Source organism: Myotis brandtii, unplaced genomic scaffold, assembly GCF_000412655.1.
Source record: "Myotis brandtii unplaced genomic scaffold, ASM41265v1 scaffold314, whole genome shotgun sequence".
Classification (NCBI taxonomy): Eukaryota; Metazoa; Chordata; class Mammalia; order Chiroptera; family Vespertilionidae; genus Myotis; species Myotis brandtii.
Genome location: NW_005362033.1, coordinates 645,058 through 670,606, shown reverse-complemented (window position 1 = coordinate 670,606; position 25,549 = coordinate 645,058). Strand labels below are relative to the sequence as shown.

General features: G+C 49.0%; 1 protein-coding gene across 1 annotated transcript in view; it reads right to left on the bottom strand.

Moving 5' to 3' along the window:
- Positions 1–3,504: 3,504 nt before the first annotated feature.
- Positions 3,505–25,549, bottom strand: part of LOC102254304 (nuclear mitotic apparatus protein 1) — a 200,685-nt gene continuing 178,640 nt past the window's right edge. The window contains exons 19-25 of the mRNA XM_014542801.1: positions 22,482–22,599; positions 21,056–21,215; positions 19,785–19,904; positions 18,897–18,983; positions 18,093–18,255; positions 13,261–13,346; positions 3,505–9,479 (exon numbers count right to left, since the gene is read on the bottom strand). Coding sequence (XP_014398287.1) covers positions 9,408–9,479; positions 13,261–13,346; positions 18,093–18,255; positions 18,897–18,983; positions 19,785–19,904; positions 21,056–21,215; positions 22,482–22,599 — 806 coding nt within the window. The 3' untranslated portion in view covers positions 3,505–9,407. The remainder of the gene's footprint in view (positions 9,480–13,260; positions 13,347–18,092; positions 18,256–18,896; positions 18,984–19,784; positions 19,905–21,055; positions 21,216–22,481; positions 22,600–25,549) is intronic.

The following is a 25,549-nucleotide window of genomic DNA, read 5'->3' as shown; positions in this document are numbered from 1 at the left end:
ACTGCGCCTCCTCTGAGTCTCGGTATGCTTTTCTCTTTTCTTCTTGTTGTAGAATTTCCACTCAGCCAGCCTTCCTGTGGTTCTGGATGATGTCCGTTCCGTCTTTTAGTTGTATTTTTGAAGTGGTTGTGCGAGGCAGCAATCTCCGGTGTTTACCTATGCTGCCATCTTGGTTTCTCTCCTACGTTGTATTTTAAAACACTATATTAGTTCTATTGTTTTTTTAAAGCAACTGATTATTTTTAAAATGACACTTCATTGAGATTCATATATTCTTCACTGAGATTCATAAAATGCATCCTTTTAAAGCATGCAATTCTGTGGTTTTTAGTATTTAACAGAGATGTGCAACTAAACACTTTCATCAACCCAGAAACTGCCTCATTAGTAGTCTCTCTCCATTCCCTTTGATCCAGCCCCTGGCAACCACTGGTCTGCTTCCTGTCTCTGGGTTTACCTGCTCTGGAGATTTCACAGAAACAGAACTAACAATATGTGGCACTTTGTATCTGCCTTTCTTCGCTTACCGTGTTGTAGCACGTGTCAGTACTTCTTTTTATAGCTGAAAAATACTCAATTCTGTGGGTGTATTTTGTTTGCCCATTCATCAGTTGATGGACATTTGCGTTATTCCCACCTTTTGGCTATTACAAATGATGTTATAAACATTCACATTTGTGGGACATATCTTCATTTCTCTTGAGTGGAATTGTTGGAGCACATAACTGTTTAACCCCTTGAGGAACTGCCAGCCTGTTTTCCAAAGCAGCTGGACCATTTTACGTGCCTCCCCACCTGCAGTGTGTGAGGGTTTCTTTTTCTCCGCATCCTCACCAACAAAAAGGTATCTGACTTCAATCATCACCGGCCTCTGAGGCGCTGTCTATTGTGGTTCTGACTTGCATTTTTCTGATGACTAATGATATTGAGCATCTTTTCATTACTTACTGGTCATTTATATATTGTCTTTGGAGAAATGTCTATTCGTGCGTGTTCTCTGCCCGTTTTTTCACTGGGTTGCCTTTTTATTGTTGAGTTAGAAGAGTTCTTTGTATATTCTGGACACAAGTCCCTTATGGGAAATATGATTTGTAAATATTTTCTCTGATTATTTGGATAGTTTCTTACTTTTTAAGTTTTTTGCAGCATGTTAATTTTTTAATTTAAATTTTATATTGACACTATTACAGATGTCGCCAATTTGTGCCCCCCGACCCCCACCCCACCTTGCCCACCTCCACCCAGCCCTGCTCCCCACCTTGGCCCTCACCATATTATTGTCTTGCCCAATGCTATGCATATATATGTTCTTTAGCTAATCCCTTCCCCTTCCTTTCTTCAGTCCTCCCAGCCCCCTCCCCTCTGCCATCTGTCAGTCTGTTCCATGTATAATGCCTCTGGATCTACTTTGTTCATCTGTTTATTTTGTTCATTAGATTCCACATGAGTGAGATCATGTGGTGTTTGTCTTTCTCTCACTGGCTTATTTAGCTTAGCATAATGCTCTCCAGGTCCCTCATGCTGTTCCAAAGGATAAGAGATCCTTCTTTTTGATAGCAGGGTAGGATTCCATTGTGTAGATGTACCACAGCCTTTTAATCCACTTGTCTGCTGATGGGCACTTAGGCTGTTTCCAGATTTTGGCTATTGTAAATAACACTGCTATGAACATAGGGGTGCATACATTCTTTCTGATTGGTGTTTAGGGATTCTTAGCATATCTTCCCCGAAGGGGGCTCACTGGGTTGAATGGGAGTTCCATTTAAAAAATTTTGAGTAAACTCCATATTGTTTTTCCACAGTGGCTGCACCAGTCTGCATTCCCACCAGCAGTGCACTATGGTTCCCTTTTTTCCACATCCTTGCCAGCACTTGTTGTTTGTTGATTTATTGATAGTAGCCATTCTGACAGGTGTGAGGTGATACCTCAGTGTAGTTTTAATTTGCATCTCTTTAATGATTAGTGACGTGTTAAGCATTTTTTCATATGTCTATTGGCCATCTGTATGTCCTCTTTGGAGAAGTGTCTATTCAAATCCTTTGCCCATTTTTAAAAATTGGATTGTTCGTCTTCCTGGTGTTGACTTATAATAGTTCTTTATATATTTTAGAGATTAACCCCTTATCAGAGGAGTCAGTGGCAGATATGTCCTTCCATACCATGGGTTCCCTTTTTGGTGTCTTTTGCTGTGCAGAAGCTTTTTAGTTTGATGTAGTTCCATTTGTTTATTTTCCCATATATTTCCCTTACCTTCAGACATATTGGCAAAAATATTGCTCTGAGAGATGTCTGAGATTTTACCACCTGAGTTTTCTTCTAGGATTTTTATGGTTTTGACTTATATTTATCTTTTATCCATTTTGAGTTTATTCTTGTGTATGGTGTAAATTGGTGATCTAGTTGCATTTTTTTTGCACATACTGTCCAATTTTCCCAATACCATTTATTGAAGAGACTGTTTTTGCTTCATTGTATGCTCTTGCCTCCTTTGTCACATATTAATTTACCATAAAAGCATGGGTTGATTTCTAGGCTCTCTGTTCTGTTCATTGATCTGTATGCATTCTTGTGCCAGTAATAGGCTGTTTTGATTACAGTGGCTTTGCAGTATAGCTTAATATCCAGTATTGTGATCTCTGCAACATGTTATTAGCTTTGATATAATTCAATTTATGTTTTTACTTTTGGTGGCATATCTAAGAAACCATTGCCCAACCCAAGGTCACAAATATTTGCTCCTATTTTTTTTCCGAAACCTAAGAATCTTAGACTCTGAGCTCTTATATTTAGATCAATTTTGAGTTAATTTTTGTGTATGGTCTGACTTAGGGAGTCCAACTCTATTCTTTCACATGTGGATAGCTAGTTGTCCCAGTACCATTTGTTGAAAAATTATTCTTTCCCCACTGCATGTTCTTAGCAACCTTGTTGAAAATCAATTAGTCATAAATGTAAGGGCTTATTTCTGGATACTCAATTCTGTTCCATTGCCAATCCATAATCACTGTCTCAATTACTGAAACTGTAAGTTTTGAAACCCAGTAGCATGAGAGCTCTTTGTTCTTTTCCATCATTGTTTTTGCTTTTTGGATCCTCTTATATTTCCATATGAATCTTAGGATCAGCTGATCAATTTCTGCAAAAGCAGCTGGGATTTTGATAGGGATTATTTTGAATCTGTAGATCAAATTAGGGAGTATTGCCATTCTAACAATAATTTTGTCTTCCAATCCATGAATATGGGACGCCTTTCCATTTATTTAAATCTTTCTTTAATGTTTTGTAGTTTTCAGTGTACAAGTCTTACTTAAAAAAATTTTTTTTTGATATCACAAATGGAATCGCATTCTTAATTTCATAGATCACTAGTGTATAGAAATAAATTAATTTTTGGTATGAATCTTGTATCCTGAAAACTTGTTGAACATATGAAACTGGATTTTTATATGAAATCTAACTTGCGTCTGTCTCTCCATTAAACAAAACCTCATTCACAGCATGCAAAGGGTGATGCAAAAATAGTTTATTATGATATAGTTTATGTAAAGTTAGGTAGTATTTACAAAATAGAAATGACCAGCTATATCCATAGGAATCTAGCATGTCACACAAAGGAATAAATATTTTGACAAAGTAATACTTCAGTTGTAGTGAAAGTTGATCAGAAACTTTTTTTTTAAAGCCTCAAACTAAACCATAAAATTTTGAATTGTCAAAACAGAGCAGCCTCACTGACCAGGCTCTCCTCTTCCAGACCCCACAGCCTGACAGGTGATGACCCACTCTGAGGGCGTCTGCTTCCGGGGCTGCCTCCGTCCAGGTCTCTGGTGGAGCCTCGATGTGTGTGGTCACATGGGCCGCTTAGGCCCCTGCTCTCTTCCGCATGTGACTTTTAGTCGGGTGAACATTATCATTTAGCATTAGTACAGAAATTAAACACCAGTTAAAATTACACAAGTTTGTTCTTTAAACATGTATCACCTAACTGTTGACATAATTAGCAGTGACAGAAGTGACTGCTGCGATTTATTTCCAAACTCCTTAGCTGAAAAATTATGTACAGTTTTCACTTTGTTCGTGTATCAGCTCTCCCAGCAGTTTAGCATAGTATGTTTTTGTCTTTAGTAGCTGAATTGAGACATTTACCCTGATAGAAAAATCACTAATTATAATTATTGAGGAACCACTTAGAAACTTTACATTTTATAAATATTACTTAGGAAAACCATATGAATTAATTCTTATCACTTAACCGGTTTGAATCCTAACAAAAAGTCAGTAGATATGTTGTAAATACTAAAGGTAAATCCTAAAATCCATTTTAATTGAAGTTTTGTGATATAAACATAACACAATAATTTAGTGTTCTTAATCTATTCCTAGCTTTCTATAAAATAAAACTGAAATATGTGACATAACTAGCTGTAAAGGGGGAAAGAGCAAAGGGTGTGGGAACCGTGAAGGCAGCAGGCAGGCTGGCGTCTGGTGGTCCTTCACTGTGCGCTCACATCCGCCTGGCAGGGCCCCCGCAAGACTGCAACTGGAGACCAGCTGTTGTTTACCTGAGACTTCAACGTTCTCCTGCACTGGACCATCTAATTCTTAAGTATTTTATGACTAAATGTTCCCTTACCTATTTGACATAGATGTGTATTACAAAATATCAGTGTTATGGGTTTGCACCCTTCATGCAACCCAAGAGCTGGGAAAATCCAGGGTCCCACTCGGCAGGACCCTGCACGCAGCCCTGCTGTGTGCAGAGCCTGAGGCCAGACTGTCTCCCTACAAGTCTGAAGTTACTGTATAGAAGGATCTGGTCAAGATGGAACTACCATGTTCTTTATTCTGATTTTCCTCCAGGATTTTAAATAGCTCTACCAAGAACAAGTATTACAGAGTTTTTTAATGAAAAACAATGTTTGGGTGCAGGGTTATCATTATTGTAGATACTGTATACAGCCTTTAAAACCACCTGTTCAATGACCAAAGCTTTGAGAAAGTCATTAAAAGCGAAATGTCGGGTGGGGTTCAGTGCTGTCCAAAGCTGTTCTCGCTGTCTTCAAGTGTGACGTTGCTTAGTTGTACACAGACACCCCTTTTTGTCACAAAAATTCCTATAGTAACTTGTGATTAGTATTTACGCTGCTTGCTCTGAAGAACGCACAGGTTATTTTGAAGACAAAGACAGCTGCTTTAAAACAAGGAGACTGGAGCCACACTGAGCTTAGGTTGTCACAGTCCTGCGTGAGCACCTACAGGAGAGGGGGCTCGATGGGCCCCCCACGGGGTGGTCGTGTTGAGCTATTCTGCTTTCTGTTGAAAGACTTCAGCGAAGGTAGGCCTCTGCACTTTATAGAGAAGCAAGAATACGTGAAACTTAGGTTCTCAAAAGGGAAAAAGTTCTGCCTGGGTCTTTCCCAGAAGGCAGAACTTGATAGAAATTGACGTGTGAGTTTCCATATTGGGTTTATGTCAAGTTTCCTATGAAATAAACTTTTTATGTATAATACTACATACTTCCATCTCCTTTGTAAAACTCTGAAAATACTTAAATTCCCTTCTTCCTTTGGTGATAAAGGGGTGTCACTGAACTCTGTTTTTTGAAATTGTGTCTCTAAAGGGAAATGTTAAATTCTAAGGCTCCTTAGGACAACGATGAGAACATTTTATTTTCAGGAAAAATAAATGTTGATGGGTTGCATTCTTTTCACTCTAACTGAAAACAGCTTTGAATCCCTGAAGAACTGTCTCAGACTCAGACACACTGGGGAGGGAGTGGCGGAGGATGTGGTGAGCCATGAAGGCATCACGCAGGCATCAGCGGGTAGGGAACAGAAAAGACAACCCTACACCTCCCCGCAATCAGGCCACAGGCCCTACTGTAAGCTGCGAGGCTGAAGGGCCCTGGGCTGTAGGAGCCGTTGTCACCAGCAATGAGGGAGAAATGAAACCTTTCCTCAGAGGCACACTGCGTGCCGGACACACTGGTGCCGCAGCACCTTCCTCGCTGGGCGGGCAGCGACCCAGCACGCCTTGTCACGTGTAGCTGAGAAAAGGCCACGGGTGGCGCCCAGCCTCCAGGCGCTGCGGGGCAGGCTGGCGCTGTGCCGCTCACCCTCGGGATGAGTCTAACACAGACTTGCTAAGGGGACCACCCGGCAGCCGGGACAGGACTCCATCTGCCCTCTCAGGGCTCCATCTGCCTCTGTGGTGAGAGACAGTTATTAGAAATGCATCTCCATGCAAAGTACTTTTCAGGCCCGTTTTGTTTCCTGGCCTTATTTCTTTCAGGCAGACTGAGAGTCACAACTGTGTTTTTAAAAAACTGCAGTCCCCTCTTCCTGTGTGTGGCCTGTGCGGGTCCCAGTGCCCAGATGCTGGGTCAGTGAGCAGGTGCCTAGGTCTGGACGCTGTGGCGTGACAACTTCCACGTCACCAGCCAGAGCCTGGGGCCCTTCCCGGTTCTCCCTGCCTTTCCACTTGCCGGACTCATAAGGAGGGGCTTCTGATCTTAGCTCTTGACAAACCCACACGTTCCCACCATAGCTGCCGCCTGTCACTCCAGGGCTGCCACCACTTCCTGCCACAAATTCAAACTCATTTCTGCCACGTTGGTGCACAAGCTCAGTTTCTAGTGGCAGAGTGCTCTCTGCTGCCTCAGCCCCACTGCCGCCAGGAGGCTGCAGGGCGCCTGAAGGGCCCGCCGCATGTGCTCCTGTAGTTAACGCGAGTGTTCGCACAACTGTCTGTTACAGTCACACTTTTCCCACTAACGAGCTTGTCCCAGCATGTTCCAGGTGCTCACAGACCACAGGTGCGGGTGCACATGGACAGGAGAATAGTTACAGCTGAGAGGAGCTGGCCCACGGTCTCCTTTTCCTTCCTGGGAACGTGTGGACACTCCCACTGCTTGGTTTGTGCTGGGAGCAGAAGCCCAGAGCAGCGGGCTCCCAATCCCCCACTCCCCCTCCCACAGCCGCTGTGGGCGGCCTGCCTCCACACTGCTCCTTTCCTCAGTGGTTAGGTGGCTGAACTCTTCCTGGGGGTTGGTGCCTGCAGGGAGCACACAGAGGGCATTGTACAGCGGAGCTGGCGGCAGGGCCTGGGGACACGCAGGCCGGAGTGAGGCCGCTTTGCTCCCGTCCTGCGCGCTCTCCAGCTGGAGAGCAGGACCGAGCAGCAGGAGGCTCAGGCCTGGCTCGGCCTGACCGCAGTTGTCACTACAGACGGACACTCAGCGAGGCCAAGGCAGCTCGCACTCTCTGTGGGAGGCTACAGCGGGACCAGCCTGTGTTAGAGGAGACAGCTTCTCAGCCAGCTGAGCATTCCCAGCCTGTTTCCTGGTAACCCCAGCTCGAACCAGGCCCAGGAGAGCAAGTGGGTGAGCAGGAGGGTCCCTTACAGAGGCCGCAGTGACCAGAGGTCTTCCCTGGCCTCTGCCTTTGACTCCCAAACGCTGCACTCAACACGTTTGCTTCCCAGGATTCCCGAGACCTAACCTCAAGGGACAAATGAGTAAAGTGAATGCTCTTTGGACCTATTCAAAAGCATCACAGATTTCAGACCCTCCCAGCTCAGTCTGGAGGCAGATGGAGCTGGACTCCATGCGTGACCTGCCCAGAACCTCGGGGGCGAGTTCTCTGAAGGAAGGCACAGTGCCCGCAGTGCCCAGACGGCCTGCAGAGCCAGGATGTGCATGGAATCAGGGGTCCCCATAGTTCTGTGCACTCCAGGAATCCTGCACGTGACACAGAAAGTCACAATCCTTTATAAAAACACCGTGAATCTGCGTCCCAAGGGATGTCAGTAAGTAGGATTAGGAAACAGAGCTAACATTCTCTTACTTTGAAAAACATGGACAGGTTTGGGTTAAGACTCTTAAAACTGGAGAGCAGGGCAGACTCATGCCAGCAGAGAGCTCCGAGTCTATCGCGTGAGAAGACACACACGAGGGCTCTTGCCCGGGCCTTCTCAGGACTCTTCCCAGATGAGCTGGCTCACGCCTTTAATCTAGAAACTGAGCAAGATGATCCCTACAATCACCCCCAAGCTCTGTGCACCCAGAGACCGTCAGCCCAGCTCGAGCATTAAGAGAGCGAAAGCAGGCTCTTGGCCTCGGATCCTGGCCGTGAGGCAGCGCCCCGCTCCACCCCAGCGACCCACCTTGCTCCTAAGGCAGCAGTGGTCCCGCCTGGTTTTATACTCCTCATCTTAGGGTTAATGGTTTTCATGGGTCCATAATAGAAACTCCAATTTACGATCTTTTCAAGAAGTGCTGTACAGCAGCGGGCGCCAACCAGTGGTCTGCGGGCCACTGGGGGTCCGGGAGGTCCGAAAGGTTGGCGACCGCTGCTGTAGAGTGTTTTGTGGTAGTTAAAAAGGTCTTACTCAACTTGTTAAAAAAACAGAACTATTAGTATAGGTTTACTTTAGGTTTTCTAAATGCTAAAAGGGAACTCTTCAGACCTTAGATTAATTAAATTAGAGTTAAGAACACAAAATGGGCAATTTCCATCTGATTTTGACATCCTCTGCACTTTCTTCCGGACTTAACAGAGGGGTCTTCTCTTAGCCTTTTCCAAAGCCATCTGAGGTTTCTTTTCAGAGGGAATTCATCATTATTTGCAATTGCAGTCTGAAACCCCAGGCCACAGGTCCACAGCCAACTAGTTATGGAAAGACAGGGTGACTGGTGACCAAGGAAAGAATGAGCGTAGGAAGGAATGAGAGGGTGGGGTTTTGTGCCAGATTTAATAAAAAACAGACAAAACCAGGAAAAGCTGTTCCGACATCTTCAAGGTTGTGAAAAGTTTACCACAAACACCCAGGTGTGGTTCTAGCTGCATCAGTGGGACGGATACCAAATGCTGGCCTCCTCCCAAGCTTACAGGTGGAGCCAAGGCCACACACCGCACCCGGCTGCCCAGCTCCTGCAGGCCAGCGAGCTGTCAGGGCTGCGATCCAGCCAAACCACAACCCAGTGCTGTCCCCCCCAAGTGACCAGTGTGCGGCAGAGCGGGCCACACGCAGTGCACTCAGCTCACGAGGCAGAGCTAGCTTATCTATCGGCTGCCGGGCCTTAATACTGACATGAGGGAGGGAGGCGGGCCACAGTGGGAAGGGATTCCAACACAGCGCCAGCTGAAGCAGACGGCCCTCTCCACCCCTCGGCTTACTGTAGATCACCATGGAAACAAGCTTGGATAAAGACAACAGGAAGTTCCATCAACACAGCAGGGAACAGCGTGAACAACCCATAAACCTGTCTCTCATGCATCCATACCCACAGTTAACAATGACAATAATAACAATAATAATAAAAAGTAAAGGTACAGACGGAAAGTAGCGTTCGGGTTGTGCAGCCACAAGCTGGGAAGGGTGTGTGTTCAAATTGAACGGGACACAGTCAATCTTTCTTCAAGTCCCTGGATTCAAAGAGCTTCAGGCGTTCCTGCACCGTCAGGCCTTCCTTCAGACTCTGGGTGGAGAGCAGGAGAAAACAGTTAAACTCAGTCCCCGTGCTGGGTGCCAGCCGCAGCACAGGCAGGGGTAGGGTGGGGAGGTCCTCAGAGATTAGTGGGGCATGCTAAGGAGAGCCCGTCTCCTGTGAGATGTGTTATCTGGATGAGAAAGGAAAAAAAATCAGAAAAACAAGTCCATGAGCATAGAAGATGAATTCTGAGCTTAGGGCTCTTTAGGGAAGCAGCGATCAGACCGATTCAGCCAGGAAAAGATTGTGCCAAGAACTAGAAAACCACCCGTCTACATCCTTCTCCCGACCGTGAACCTGCCGTCTACCAAGGCCTCGTGCGGGACGACCAGAGCCTCTGGAGCACCACGGTGGAGCGTGGCTCCTCGCCCTCCCTGAGGGGAGCCCTGCTGCATTTACTATCGAGGGATCTGGGAGCATGTCAACATAGCTACTAAGATTCTCAAATGTGAAACCAATACCCTTCTTGTGGGACCCTGGGAAAGTGTCCATCTGTGGGGCCTGATGTGAGTGACACTACTCTTGGAGGCTTTCCCCAAAGATTTAATTTCTGGATGAGGAAAGGGATGGAGTTCCAGCCCCGGCGAGATGGGCTGGGCTCCTTAGCTGCCTCTGATCTTGCCGCAAACCTCATCAGGCCCAGAGCTGCCGTTTCCCAGCTCCCTGGCTGGAGGTGACAAAAGCCCAGGCCTCACAAGACAGGAGCCCAGGTGGCCCGGCGCAGGTGCAGGGGAGCGCACCAGCTTCAGCCAGAAACTGGGGTGGGTCCTGGGGCCTGGAGAGTCCAGGCTGAAGCTTCAGAGCGGGTGTGGTGAGAATCTGGGGACCCAGCTTCCTTCAGAGTTCGAGGGAGTGGGTGGGCCCTGCTGTCCCCAGTTTCGCCCAGAACAGCTCTGCATGCTGCTACCCTGTGGAGCTGTGTGTGTGTAAATGAGTGATTTTCTTTTAAGTGAAGGGTGCTGCTGCTGACCTTTCTGAAACTCACTGTCCAGACGGGCCTCTGTGTGAGCAGTGGTGAGGGGCCTGAAGTGGCCCCTGAGCAGGGCAGAGGGTGAGGACCGACCCCTATCCCACCCCACCTGGGCTTCCTGCTCTCGAGGCTCTTCTCCCAAGTCAGGAGCTGCTGTGCGCAGAGCCGGTCTCAGGGCGGCGCTGTGCTGGCCACACAGCTCTGCCCCAGCTGGGACTTTCCCATGAGGCAGCAGTGCACTGCCACTCCTCAGATCCCAGGGACAGCCCCTGCTGTGCTAGGGACAGGAAGGCAGGGAGCAGTAGCATGATGGGCAGCCTGAGGCTACAGCAGGCCCAAGGCCACACACCCTGCACACTCCAGATGTTAAAGGTACATCTCCAACCCCAGAGGAAGGCCCTCGGGTGCTGGCTCCCTTGGGGCTCATTCTCCCACAGGGCCAATCCTTCGCGGGGTTCTTCCATGACCCCACACTGACACCACCAGACGGTCTCCATGAGGCCCCCTGGGGAAGGCGCTTTCTAGCTGCAATCCCAGAAAAGCTGGCTGTTCTTAAGCAACAAGCTTGCTTTGACTTTATGGTGCTGAGATGTCACACTTCTGTGTGAGGGACAATGCAGAAACAGCATGAATGAAAGATACAAATCCATACACGTCAGATCCCGTATCAGAAGTACCAGTGACAGATGCAGTTTCTAGACGACGTCATGCCCGTGGAGGTAGGGTGTCTGCAGATGCAGCGGCGGGAACCGTGGGAGAGGAGCAGCACGCCCTCGTGCCTGGGACCACAGGAGTCCTCGAGGACACCCCACGGCCCCTCCTCCCTCTTGGGCAGCAGGACTGCCTTCACACAAGGGCCTGCTTCCTATTCTGAAAGCACGGCCAAGCCCCCTGTGGGCTCAGACGGGCTCTGGGAGCCCGAACAGCTAGCTCCTGGCCAGCCTGACAGGTTCCCAGTGCGCTCTGCTGCAAAGACCTCGTGGACAAAGGCCTTGTCAGTGATTTCCTGGCCTTTTGTCCAGAGCCCAGGGGTTCCCCCCACCCCACCCACCCTGCCAGGTGGGCACTCGCAGCACGCTTCCCCAGAAGGGCCTGGCAGAAGCTTCTTGTTGCCCATTATTGACAGGCGCAGGGAACCTAGTAGCTGCAGTTAAGCCTCAAATGAGTAGAATCTTCAGTGAGAAAACCATAAACCAAGAACAAGTTTTCCTTTTGCTAAAAAATATTTTTCATGTTTAAATAAAAAAGCCCAAACTAAGTTTTCAATTAAACCTAAACTGCATTTGGTCCCAAGTGGCTCATGACTGTAGAAGAATAAACAAAAGCAAACTGAGTCCAACAGACGTGGGTTTTCCAAAGCTCTTCCTAGGAGCAGCCTCTTCCCCAGCCCGGGCGGGGCCTTTCAGCCAGCAAAGGCGCTGGCTCCAGGGCGGGGGGCCTGATGCCACACCAGTGTCCCCGTGAACCCGGCCCGACCAGGTCTTCCTGCTGCCCAGGCCTCCTCACCAGGGAGTAAGAGGTTACACCAGCCAAGCCACTGAGCACTCCAGACTAGAGCGAGGGATGTGCCCTCCTGTGAAGACCGGGTGCCCAGGCTGGGTCCCCTGTCCTGGTCATCGCTAAGCAGACTACTATGTCTCGTGCCTCCCCACCTCCTCCCCGTATGGCACTGTATTTACCGGGACCCAGGGAAAAGCTTTTGCTTTGCTAGAAAGTGTGCTGGTAGAGCACCCCAGGAACACGTGGTCCTCCTGCTCTACTGAGCTGGGTCCCTGTTCCACCTGAGATCAGCTCCCCCCGCACACCCACAGGGCCGTCTCGGCCTGGCCGTACGCCGGAGGGGGCTCTGCAGCACTGGGAGACTGTGTGGCAGTGGCTTCTGGGCAAGAGGGTTCTCCAGAGAGTGTGGAGTGCAGAGCATTCAGCATGCATGCTGACCGGGCGTGAGCCCCCCACGGTATTGGCTCTGTGGGCCGCTCGCCACGCTGGGAGGGGAGCTCCCCAGTGCTGGGGTCAACTCTCTTAGGAGGTTATAGTGCCAGTGAACTCCCAGAACAGGTTAGAGACACGCCCCTGGGACTGTGTCTGTGCTCGCTGCGGCAGCAGGAATAATAAAGGCACAGGGAACAAGGAGCTTGCTATGGAGGTGTGAGCTGTGCATGCAGGCAGCGCCCTTGGCAGGCGGCGGGTGGGTGGATGCTGAGAGGTGGTTTACCTACATGACAAGGGACCTGGAAGCGGGCTCGTTTCAGTTATCCCATGAGACCTGCTCAATTACGGACTGTCAGAGGAAAGAGCAAACAGTAAGACACACTCAATAAATCCCGAATGCAACATGCTCAACTCCCACCCCTGCCCGCCCTGCCCTGGAGAGGCGCACGGGGCAGGGAATGGATGCTGGGGATTTGCACTGTGAGGCTGAGGGGAGGGTGTAGGCGGCTTCCTTTCTCAAAGGCAGGCAGCGTCAGCACTAAACTAGGGTGTGCAACAAACTGCAGACAGGAGGGGCCGCACCAGGAGGGGACAGGTGGGGACAGGTGGAATCTGGCCCTGGAGGTCCAAGCTGGGATTTACTCCACCCCAGGCCCTTTGACGGTCACGGTAGGAGTTGGTTCCACTGCTGCACAAAGGACCCCTGAAGCCCGAAGCCACCAGAACTGGCCCAGCAAGGGCCATCGTGGGGGCTAGGCACGTTCTGGGACCTGGGGACCCCCTGCTGCTGCCTGTCGTGGGCTCGGACTCCTGCTCCTCTTCCCAGCATCTTGAGCCCCACACACCCGGGCTGGGTCCCAGACTCACCTTGGACCTGATGTTTCTGAGTTGCCGACTGACAGAGGATCTGTCCTTTTTCAAGAAGTCAGGGTTGCTTTTAGATTTCATTATATCTGAAGGAACAAGTAGACCCATTACTTTGTTTTATAGAGCCCTCTGGAACCAGACTAGAACTTTAAAAATTTCCCAGGCTGAGTCCTAGCCGGTCTGGCTCAGTGGATAGAGCACCGGCCTGCAAACTGAAGGGTCCTGGGTTCGATTCCGGTCAAGGGCACATACCTCGGTTGCAGGCTCCTCCCTGGCCCTGCTCCAGGCCCATGCAGGAGGCAACCAGTTGATGTGTTTCTTTCACATCAGTGTTTCTCTCTGTTTTTTTCTCTCTCTTCCACGCTCTCTAAAATGGAAAAATATCGAGTGAGGATTTAAAAAAAATTTTTTCCCCAGCGTGGGCCTGACTGCAGGCGAAGCCATGCTATGTGGGGTGGGCTGGGCACACCGCACTCTGGAGCCCCTGACCCACGGAGCAGACCAACAGTCCCCATTAGTCATTTATCCCACCTTTCTTCTGAGATCCCAGGACCAACTCCTTCTCATGAGCCACTCCTCCAGGACAACCACCACTGGCAGTCTGGTGCGCAGTTCTTTAGGGTTCTTAAAAATGATGACATAAGCCCTGGCCAGTGTTGCTCAGAGGTTAGCCCACACTCAGAAGAGTCACAGGTTTGATTCCTGGTCAACGGCGTGTACCTGGGTTGCAGGTTCGATCCCGGCCCTTGTTGGGTTACATGCAGGAGGCAACCAATTGATGTGTCTCTCTCACATCGATGTTTCTCTCTCTTTCCCTCCCCACTTCTCCTCCCTTCTACTCTCTCTAAAAAAAAAGAAAAAGATATCCTCGGGTGAAGATTAACAACAAAAAAATAAATAAAAACAGATATACATTGGGTCATACCATATGTCTTGTATTTTTCTTTTCTTTAAAAAAAATTTTTTTTAATTGATTTTTTACAAAGAGGAGGGGAGAGGGATAGAGAGTTAGAAACATCAATGAGAGAGAAACATCGATCAGCTGCCTCCTGCACATCTCCCACTGGGGATGTGCCCGCAACCCAGGTACATGCCCCTAATTGGAATCGAACCCGGGACCTTTCACTCCGCAGGTCGACGCTCTATCCACTGAGCCAAACCGGCTAGGGCTTGTGTGTATTTTTCTTAAAAATATATTTATTGATCTCTGTCCATGTCAAAACAAAAGATCTGCCTGATCTTTTTATCTTTTAACTTTGGTTGATGTACATTATTGCATGTTTCAGGTGTTCAACCCAGCAGACATTATGTAATTTATGACGTGATCAGCTCAATAAATCTAGTACCCATCTGTCACCATGCATAGTTATGACAATATTATTGACTCTTCTCTATACTATACGTCACATCCCGTGACTATCCTGTAACTACCAATTTGTACTTCTTAATCCCGTCCCTTTTCACCCACCCCCAAACCCCTCTCCCAACTGGCAACCATCAAAATGGTCTCTGTATCTATGAGTCTGTTTCTGTTAAGTTTATTCATTCCTTTATTTATTTTTTAGATTCCACATATAAGTGAAATCATATGGAATTTGACTTTCTCTGTCTGACTTATTTCATTCAGCATAATACCCTCTAGGTCCATCTATGTTGATGCAGATGGCAAGATTCCATTCTTTTTCATGGCTGAGTCATATTGCACTGTGCTGGCACTACCTCTTTACCTGCTCATCCACTGATGGACACTGAGGTTGCTTCCACGGCTTGGCTACTGTAAATAATGCTGCAATAGACATCTGAATGCATGTCTTTTCGAGTTAGTGTTTTGTATTTCTTCAGATAAATACCCAGAAGTGGACTTGCTGGGTCCCTCTTTGTCTCTTGTTACAGCCTTTGTTTTAAAGTCTATTATGTCTGGTATAAGTATTGCTACCACAGCTTTTTCCTTTTTCGTTTCCATTTTCATGAAATAGCTTTTCTATACCTTTATTTTCAGTTTGTATGTGTGTCATTCAATCTGAAGTTTCTTGTAGACAGAATATGTAAGGGTCTTGTTTTGTTATCCATTCAGTCACTGTATGTCTTTTGATTTAATCAATTTGTACTTAAATTATTGATAGGTATGTATTTATTGCCATTTTATTACTCACACTTTTATGTTTTTTTTTTCTTCTTAAAGAAGACCCTTTAACATTTCTTGTAACACTGGTTTGGTGGTGATGAACTCCTTTAGCTTTTTCTTGCCTAGGAAGCTCTTTATCTGTCCCTCAATTCCAAATGAAATGAGAGCTTTGCTGGGTAGAGTAATCTTGGTTGTAGCTTCTTGCTTTTCATCACTTTGAATATTTCTTGCCACTCCCTTCTGGCCTGGAAAGTTGCTGTTGAGAAATCAGCTGACAGTTGTATGGGAGCTCCCTTGAAAGTAACTGATTCTCTTGCTGCTTCTAGGATTCTCTTTGTCTTTAACAACTGGCATTTTAATGATGGGTGTGTCTTGATGTGGGCCTCTTTGGAGTCATCTTGTTGGGGGACTCTCTGTGCCTCCTGGACCTGTATGTTTGTTTCCTTCACCAGGTAGGGGAAGCTTTCTGTCCTTTTTTTCAAGCAGGTTTTCCATTCTGTGTGCTCTCGCTCTCGCTCCCCCTCTGGCGCTCATGACGTGATGTATGCTTGACATTGTCCCAGAGGCTGCTTATACTATCCTAATTTTTTTGGATTCCTTTTTCTTTTTGCTGTTCTGATTGGGCTGTGAGGACTGGCTGGGACTACAGCAGAGGAGCTGCTGTGCAGGGGCCAACTCCACAGAGTGAGACTTGCTGCAGCAGGGTTCTGGTGCCTAATGAGTCCTCCCCTTGAGTGTGTTGCCTGTGGAGATGGTAGGGTGTTGCTCCGGTGTGGTCTTAAGAGGACCACCAGCTGCACTGGCTCTGGGGCCTCCTGGGACATGCAGGTCAAGATCAGCTGTCACCTGTGCCCTGCCGGGGCCACTTGGCAGGAGCTGTAGAGTGATGTGCAGAGAGCTACTGCTTGTGCTGGGCTGGAGGTGCCTGGATAGACCATGCTGCACAGCCAGGCCAGGTGTTGCTAGTACCATGCATGGGGCCACTTAGCAAGAGGTATGGGACACGCTGAGGCCAGATACTGCTGTTTGGTGTTGGTGAACTTTTGAGACTCTTTAGCAAAGTCTGCATCATGAGCCAAAACAGGCCGTTTCTATGGAAAAGCTACTGGAAACAGCTAGGGTGGACTTGCAGATGGGGTGGGGTAGGGTCTCAGGGAATCACCAGGGGAGAGGAACCGCCAGATGGAGGAAGCGCAGATATGGTGCAAGCCTGCCGGCTCTGTGGAGGGAGGCCTGAGCTAAGAAACAAGGGCCTCGGCCAACAGTTCTGTGTGGAACAAAGCTGTCCCTCCAACTCTAGCCCCAAAGCCAAACAATTCAGGTCCTTCCCATATGTCCTGGCACCGTTCGAGCTGCTGCCCCAGCAATGGAGTTCAGAGTGAGTGAGTTTGAGTAAGTCTGTTTGGGCCCTTTAAGAATACTCGGGACTTTAGCAGCCTCCATCTCACTCAGCCACCATCCCCACTGGTTTCCACGGCTGGAAGTTATGAGGCTTCTCTTTCTAGCTCTGGAACCCTGGGTCGGAGAGCCTGGAGGGGCTGGGACCCCTCACTCCTCAGGGGCACCTGCAAAACTGAGATATCCCTCCCGATACTGAACCGCCACAAGTGGGTGTGGGTCCTGCCCCTTCTGCATCTCTGCCCGTCCTACCAGTCTCAATGTGGCGTCCTTATATCTTTATTTACAGGGCTTCTGTTCAGTTAGATTGCAGGCGGTTCTGAATAATGGCTGTTCTGTAGTTCAACTGTGGTTTGATATGGTTGTGGGAGGGGATCCGCAGTCACCTACGCCACCATCCTCACCAGAGGCCCCTTTACCTGACCTCCTTTAAGAACTGCATTGCATTCTACTGTGTCGTGATGTCATGGCTGAAAGAACTCTGTTTGAGGACGAGAGGACTGTCCGGTGGAGTCAGGGTTTGCTCCTGTACACAGTGCTAGACATCTTGCTGGCACATGCCATGCACTTGTTTTTTCCAGAAGTTAAATTGGTAGGTCACCAAATGCACATATTCTCCCCTAGTTCTAAGTCCTCTTCTCTGTCTCCTGGCTACCTGGGGCTCCCCTGAGCAGCAGCCACTGCTACCATTTCTTCACCTACCCAGAGTCAGCCTATAGTTTGATTTTAAATTTTGCTACATATTGCTTCACTGCCTTCCAGAAAGTGCTACCTTATCCTTCCAGCAGCAATGCAAGCGACTTCTCTCCACCCATCCATCAATACTGTCGCTATCATGAATGCTTGGTAGACGAGAGGAAAAAGTTAAATTTCTTGGATATTAGTGAGCTAGGACATCTTTTCAGCAGGGAACACCCTCCTTGGCTCCTCCTCCCATGGCCTTCTGCAGATTTTATGGTAAAACTCCAGGATCAAGCAATTAGGGGGAGCCTCTTCCACCAAACTGTTGAGTTCGTTAGGAAAATGGAAAACACACCATGTCATTACAATAAAAATAAATGCCATGTGGCTGCCCCTCAGAGCAGTCAGCACAATGCCTGCCACCAGTGCACCTACAGGAAAAGTTTTTCCCCCAGGCACCGGCCATATCCACGGACCAGCACCCCTCGGGCTGCACCCCGTTGCAAGGAAATATAAGTCTAAAATCAGAAAAATGAAAACCAATTCTCTGCTTTGACTTAAGTCCCAGTAACTCTATGAACAAAGCCCCCAAGTGACCGCGTCACAACCCAGAGCAGGAAGAGCTCACCATATCCCGCCACAGGGCTGCTCTCGGGGGACTTGTCACCCAGTGCTTCCGTGGCGGTTTTCAGCTGCTCTTTCAACCTGCTGATGTCGCAGTCGGCCTTTGCCCGCACGATGCTGAGCTCCTTGTAGATGTCCTTGTACTTGTCACTGGCATACTTCTTGTCCTTGAGAAGAAAAGGACAGACCAACGGTGGTGACAACCAGGCCAGGAGGTCTGTCTTGCTGGGGCTGGAACACTTCTGGGGACTGACTGAGGAATGTCATTGGCAGAGGAGGAGGCAGGTTGGCAGGTGGGCCCTGCCTGTTCTTCCAAAGGCAGAAACTAGACACAAACTAAAATAGGCAGGGCCGAGACTCACTCTGAACACAGCACAGGATCGTTAGGTGCAGGCAGGGTGCAGGCTGCAACCTAACCCCCAAGGACCACCCTATGACATCAGCCTGGAACCCCCTCTGTCTTAGATTCCCTCAGGGATCCTGGCATCTCTTCTGATTCCAAGAATGCCCTGGAGGGGACGGCAGCTGGCCACACTCTCACTTCCCAGGATGACATCTCTCTCGGGTCTCACCGTCCCACAAAGCACAAAGAAGGCAGGGAGAACAAGGACACAGCAAGACCGGGGAGCGCCTCATTTTTACGGTGCCTGCATGAAGGCTGGTTTTTCAGAGAACTCGAGTATCAGACCACATTCCTCATGAAAATAAAATCTACTCTAGAACAGCCTAAGATACTTGCTGAGCATAGGGACCTCTGTGAGACACGTGTCCCTACCCTCCCCCACCAGCCCATTCTGCAGATCCATACCCGCAATGCTGTCTGTAGCTCATCCTTGAGAGAGCTGATCTCCTGTTTTAGGTACTGTATTTCTGATTCCTTGACTCGCAATAAAACCTAGAATGAGAGGGCAATTAGGGACTGACATTCAGGAGCAAGAAAGAGCAAAGACTGAAAGTTGAGCAGAGAACTCCCCTCCACACACTGAGGAGTAGACAATTTTTTTCTCATTCTCACCAATTTGCAATTGAAAATGCCAGCAAATAAAGTTGAAACACTGATAACATACAGAAATAGTAAGAAAAGACCTGGGCCCCGTTTTCCTCAGCCCGGGGCCACTGCGGTTTCCTGGGACTAAGCCTGCGAGGGTCCGTGAAGGGGTCCTGCTGGAACCTTGTTGAATGCACTCTGCCTCTTCCACATCATTTAGTGGGAGATATTTTCATGATGAAATTTTAATTGAATGGGAAGAAATCTAAGTGCTTTCATAAAAGGATGTCTTATACATAAAAATCAATCATTCTAGCTTAAGAAGAACCTACCTGATCTTGAATAATAGTTTTACAGAGTCTCAAGCAGCTACAGTGTCCACATAGTTATTAAACGTTTCATTTCAGGTGGTCACTGTTTGAGGTGTGGCAGAAACAGAGGGAGGAGGGTAGTTGAGTGAGGATGGGGTTAAAGGCCCCCTGGTCTCTCCAGGGGTCCCCCCTCTCCCCTGGGCCCCATGCTGCCTGGAAGCGAACTGTTTTCTCCTGCTGTCCTGGGTGATTTGGATCTTTCCATGTTCTGTCCCTCTTGCTGCCTCCAGGACTCAGCCTGGAATGATTCTGTAAGCTACGGGCCACTCCTTGGTCCCCTCTTGGGGCTTCTGCAGTACAGAGCTGGGCAAAGAGGGGGCTTGGCTCTGAGCAGTACCTCTAACTCATAGGCATCCTTGCCCTGTGTGAGAGGCAAGCCAGCAGCCTCCCCACCAGCGTCCCCTGTCAGCAGTGTCCGTAACCGGGCGATCTCCGCAGCCAGGCGGTTGTTCAGCTCCTGGGGGATAGCAACAACAAAACAGGGACGCTCAGCAGAGATTCTTGGGGGCTGCAATCACACGACACAACCAAGAGAGGTTCTTTCTCACAACACTAGGCAGTATGAGCGTGCTTGTGCACATGACTGCATGTTAGAGCTACTATGTGCAGTGTAACAGCCTGCAGTTTCCATCCCTGTAAAAGCTGTAAGTGTGGACTCGGTAGTGTTTTACAGAGCCGTGCAGCTGGATTTCATTATCCCGAACCCCTTGTATCACTGTAAGGAGTGCTCATCTGTTTCACGGCTGGTCCCATTTGAGTTTCTACAAGATTAGGTCCTCTTGCTCACTTCCTGTACCTTCTTTCAATCTTAGGACACTGCAGTGACTAAGCGGAACCAGCCCAGTCGGAGTGCCCTCACACGGTGGCCACGGGCCTGTGGAGGTCTTGAGCCTGAGCCAGGCCAACACATGGCTGCTCAGTGCCTGGGGCAGTGGTTCTCAACCTTCCTAATGCCGTGACCCTTTAATACAGTTCCTCATGTTGTGGTGACCCCCAACCATAAAATTATTTTCGTTGCTACTTCATAACTGTAGTTTTGCTACTGTTATGAATCGTAATGTAAATATCTGATATGCAGGATGTATTTTCATTGTTCGCGACCCACAGGTTGAGACCCGCTGGCCTGGGGAGATGAGTGGTGAGTCAGGAGGATGGAGCCCCAATTTGGTACTCACAGAGCTTTTGTCACACTTAACCCACCTCAAACCTGTCCATTAGCCAGGATTTTAAATGTACCCCAATTTTCTGAGAAGCAGGCAAATTTTGAAAATACTCTGACAAAAATAAATGTGAGCAGTGTATGGTCTTGACTGGGAGACATTTAAACACAAGTCTGAGCCTTGGGGATGGGAGACCCAGACGGTGCGATAACCCTGCCAGGCCCTGCCCAGCGACGACGAAGCAGAAATTCAGACGCTCAGGAGGAGAACCTGAGCCACGGGAGATGAGCCAGCAGCCCCCCACCAGCACCCTGTGAGCAGAGTTCTAATGTAAGCAGCAGTTCCTGCAGCGGCTGGCACAGCTCCCCGCCTGCAGTGAGCATCCCCCCACACGCTGGAGAGGCCTGGCTCCCAGCTCGAACCTGGGCTCCCTTGGCTGTGGGCTCACCTGATTATGGGCATTGAGCTCCTGGTTCTCGCGCTGGCACTGCCGCAGGGCCTGCCGCTCGGCCTCCAGCGCCTGGGCCAGGTGGGCGTTCTCCAGGCACTTCTGTGAGTACTGCTCCGAGAGCACCTCCAGCTCCCGCTGCACTGACTGCAGCTCCTCCCTGCGGAGAGGCACCCTCACTCCTCTGCCCTCCCCCAGGCCCAGGTCCAGGCCCCACAACGGTCCGGGTCCCCACTGTGAAGCTTGAGGGATGACGAGACAACAGAAAAACTGTTGAGCAACAGAGAACCGCCCTACACATTTTTGTTGTCTCAAAAAGTTTGTACCCAGCTAAGTAAGAGAAAACTTAAAAAGTACTTCAGGTTCATAAAAATCTATTCTGTGTCCTTCTCTGGTCTTCTTTCAAATAACTCAATAGCCCACAGAAAACACTTCTCTTGTGAAGGCAGGAGAAAGCTCATTTACTCATGTCCTACTTCTGAGAGAAGTCAGGCTTGTAATTTGTTTTTGGCAGTAACTTTTGAGGTAATCTGTGCCTAATAACCCAGTACCAGGCTCTCCTGACCCATAAAAACCAAAGCCTGGCAGTGTTATTCCCGTCACCGTGGGCTCCTCGGGAAGGGCTCCATCTCCCACTGGTGGCACAAGGAGGAGCCTCAGGGCAAGTCGCCCAGCCCTGCGGACCTGTCACCTCTCTAGCCCAGACGAGTATGACCGCAGTCCACAGGGTGCCACCCCTCAGCCCAGCCTGACTGCCCTGGGCCCTCTCTGCCCTGAGCAGGAGCCTGGAAGAGGCAGGGACCCTGGTTCTTTTACATCACAAAGATCCTGGCAAAGGCTAGCTCTGCAGGGCTCTCGCAGCAACCAATTCAAGGCTCCAAGTGGCGTGAGCTCCACGAGGGGAAAAATCAGAGCAGCTACGCTGCTGCAGGCCCTCCAGTCTCTTGCGTAGGCAAAGGAAGCCGGCCCACACGCTTCTCTGAAATGGAGGAGCATGGCCACCTCCCCATGCACAGCATGAAGCATCAGGCACAGGCCCTAGACCAGATTCCTCCCCCGTCGCTGCTCAGGCAGCAGCAGCTGATGGAGAGAATAAATCCCGGACAGCCTGAGATCAGTCCTGAAAAGTGGCCAGTAGTTATACAATCTCCTTTTTACACCTTATTCTTTAGTAATTAGTTTCTGTGTTTGTTTTTTAGTGACAGGACGCCCACGGGGGCCACCAGAGCCAGTGGCTTGCTGAGCCTCACTGGCACTTAGCCCAGCCCCTCTGGAGAATAGGCTCTGAGCTGCCCTCAGTGCCAGGGCCTCCACCAATGCCACCTCAGGCCCTGTCTCCGTGTGGCTCCCACAAACACACCGGAAAGGCTCCGATTCCCCCCTGAAGGGCTATCCCCACCCTCCCGAGGGCAGGAAGCCGACGTACAGATACTGCCGCCGCAGGGCCTCGATGTCCGAGTTGATGCTGCTGATCTGGGACCGCTGGCTCTTCTCCAACTCACGCTCCATCTCCTCCCGGTGGGCGTTCTTCATGGCTTCGATAGCTGCAGGCAAGGGCACAGGCGTCAGCACTAAGGCTGGGTGGCCAGACAGACAGATATGACAGTTCCCCACAGCTAATGCTTCACCTATCGGCAGTCGGGCTGGCCTCTCCCAAAACCCATTCTCAGGGTGGGTGCAGGTTCATTTGTTCTTTTGATGTTAAATGAACACCAAACTGATTAAATAAGTGTTAATTCAAGCCTGAGTTTACAACCCAAGCAAGCTTCCAGGTTAGTGTATTTCTTCTTGGGTATTAGAATAATAGACCACCGTAAAGTACAATGACATAAAGAGGGCAACTCGAAACCAAGGGCACTGTGATTTCTCAGAAAGAGCGCACCGGCTCTGTGACAAAGCTCTTTTGCCAGGTAGAAGCTACAAAATCTTTGTACTCTGATGTTACAGGCAACTCTGGGCAGAGGTCAAAAGCCCCTAATGTGACTGAGGAAGCTGGGATAGCTGCTCACATGTAACTGGGTGTGTTGGTGGCCACAGAGAGCTGGAGGGCTGGCTCTAGGCTTGCAAGATCTGAAAGAGCTCCTCACACCAGCCTTTTATGCAGAGAGAATTGTCAAAGAATTATTTTCTTGGGGGATCCAAGATAGTGGCAGAGTAGATGCAAGCTACTTCACATCCTCCCTGGTCCAAACTGGAATTATAATTAAATTACAGAACAATAAACCTGAATAACCAACTGAAAACTAGCTGAACAGAAGTCTCATAACCAAGGATTTACACGAGAAACCACGTCAGGCTCGCAGGAAGGGCAGAGACGCAAAAAGGGTGGTCCTGCTCACATGTGTGGCCACTGAGAATCGAAGGGCTATCTCAGCTGTAGAGGTCCCTCTGAGGAGTACCGCATGGGCACTGAGGGCAGCTCAGAGCCTTTTCCCCAGAGGGGCTGAGTGCTAGGGAGGGTCAGCAACCCCATGCCAGGCTCCCCTGTACAGACCAGGAAGAGGGGCCCACATAAAACCTGGCTATGAAAATCAGTTGGGACTCTGTCTGCGAGGGAGAGAAAAGAGCCCATTAGAAACCCAGGCATCCTCTCCAAGGGCCAGTACACACAGCTTACAGAAGCCATCTTTCCTGGGTGGACACTCCCCTCCATACAGCCTGGGGGAGTGCACAAACCCATTCCCCGGACTCCCTGTCCTGCAGAGCTCATGCCTGCAGAAGAGTCAGCTAGTTGTGGCCAGCCTGGCCTCGGTGCAGACTCTCCTGGTGGCCAGACTGCCCTGACATTGACCTGCAGCAGAATCCCTCCCTCCCAAAGGCCCCAGAACAAACACACCAGACCACGCAGAGGGAGATCTTGGCAAACAAAAGATGTTGCTGGGGCAAATCCTGCTGTGTGGGGCCAGCCCACGCACAGTAGCTGGTACACTGTGGTTGGGGTTGATCCTCATAACTCCACCCATGAATGGGCCAACAATAATCCAAGACTCAACTGCAACAGGAAGGCCCACGTATTCCATAAAAGGCACATTTCTGGAGCACCTAGATCAGGTAACCAGGGAGACGATGCCATTGAGCCCCACAGGGCACCTGCTATGTAAGGCCACCATACCAACCGCAAGGCCTAGCAGATTTACCCAACACACACAAACAACATAAAATATAGAACAGCGGTCGCCAACCTTTCGGACCTCATGGACCACCAGTGGTCTGTGGACCACTGGATGGCAACCGCTGATATAGAAAACCAGCCAAAGGGGAGACAAAGAAACAGGCCCCAATAAAATAACAGGAGAAATCTCCAGGCAAAAAACAAAACAAAAACAAACTATAAAGAAATGGAGATAAGCAATCTACCAGATAAAGAGTTCAAAACAATGGTTATAAAGATGCTCAAAGAACCTAGGGGAAGAATGGATGAACTCAGTGAGAACTTAAAGAGATAGCAAACATAAAAAAGGATGTAGAAATCATAAAATTGAAGCAGGCAGAAATGAAGACTATAATATCTAAAATGAAGAATATACTAGAAGGAATCAACGGCAGGTTAGATGAAGCAGAGGACCAAATCAGCAATTTGAAAGACAAGGTAGCAGAAAACATTCAAACAAAGCAACAACAAAAAATGAGGATAGTTTAAGGAACCTCTGAGACAACAACAAGCATAATAACATTTGTATCATGGGGGTACCAGAACGACAAGGGAGAGAGCAAGGCATTGAGAACCTATTTGAAGAAATAAAGATTGAAAACTTCCCTAACCTGGTGAAAGAAAATGTCACGCAAGTACAGGAAGCACAGAGTCCCAACCAAGATGAAGCCACAGAGGCCCACACCAAGACATATAATTAAAATGGAAAAGGTTAAGACAAAATTAGAGTTCTAAAAGCAGCAAGAGAAAGACAGTTACCTAAAAAGGGAGTTTCCATAAGACTGTCACCTGATTTCTCAACAGAAACATTTCAGACCAGAAGGGATTAGCACAAAATATTCAAAGTGATGAAAAGAAAGGACTTACAACCAAGGCTACTCTACCCAGCAAAGCTAACATTTAAGATCGAAGCAAGATAAACAGCTTCCTAGCCCTACCTGGTTTGGCTCGGTGGATAGAATGTCGGCCTACAGACTGAAGGGTCCCAGGTTTGCGTCTGGTCAAGGGCACATGCCCAGGTTGTGGGCTCAATCCCCAGTGGGGGGCGTGATTCTCTCTCATCATTGATGTTTCTACCTCTCTCTCCCTCTTCCTTCCTCTCTGCGCCCCATGCAGCCTGCTGTTCGGTCATTTGGTCTCCCCTCACTAACCCCCCTGGAGGCCTGGTCACCCCATGCAGCCTGCTGCTTGGTTGTTCGGTTGCCCCTCACTAACCCCCCTGCCGGCCTGGTTGCCCCACGGAGCCTGCTGCTTGATCGTATACACACACACACACATACACACACACACACACACACACACACACACACACACACACACACACGAGAGGCCCAGCACACAAA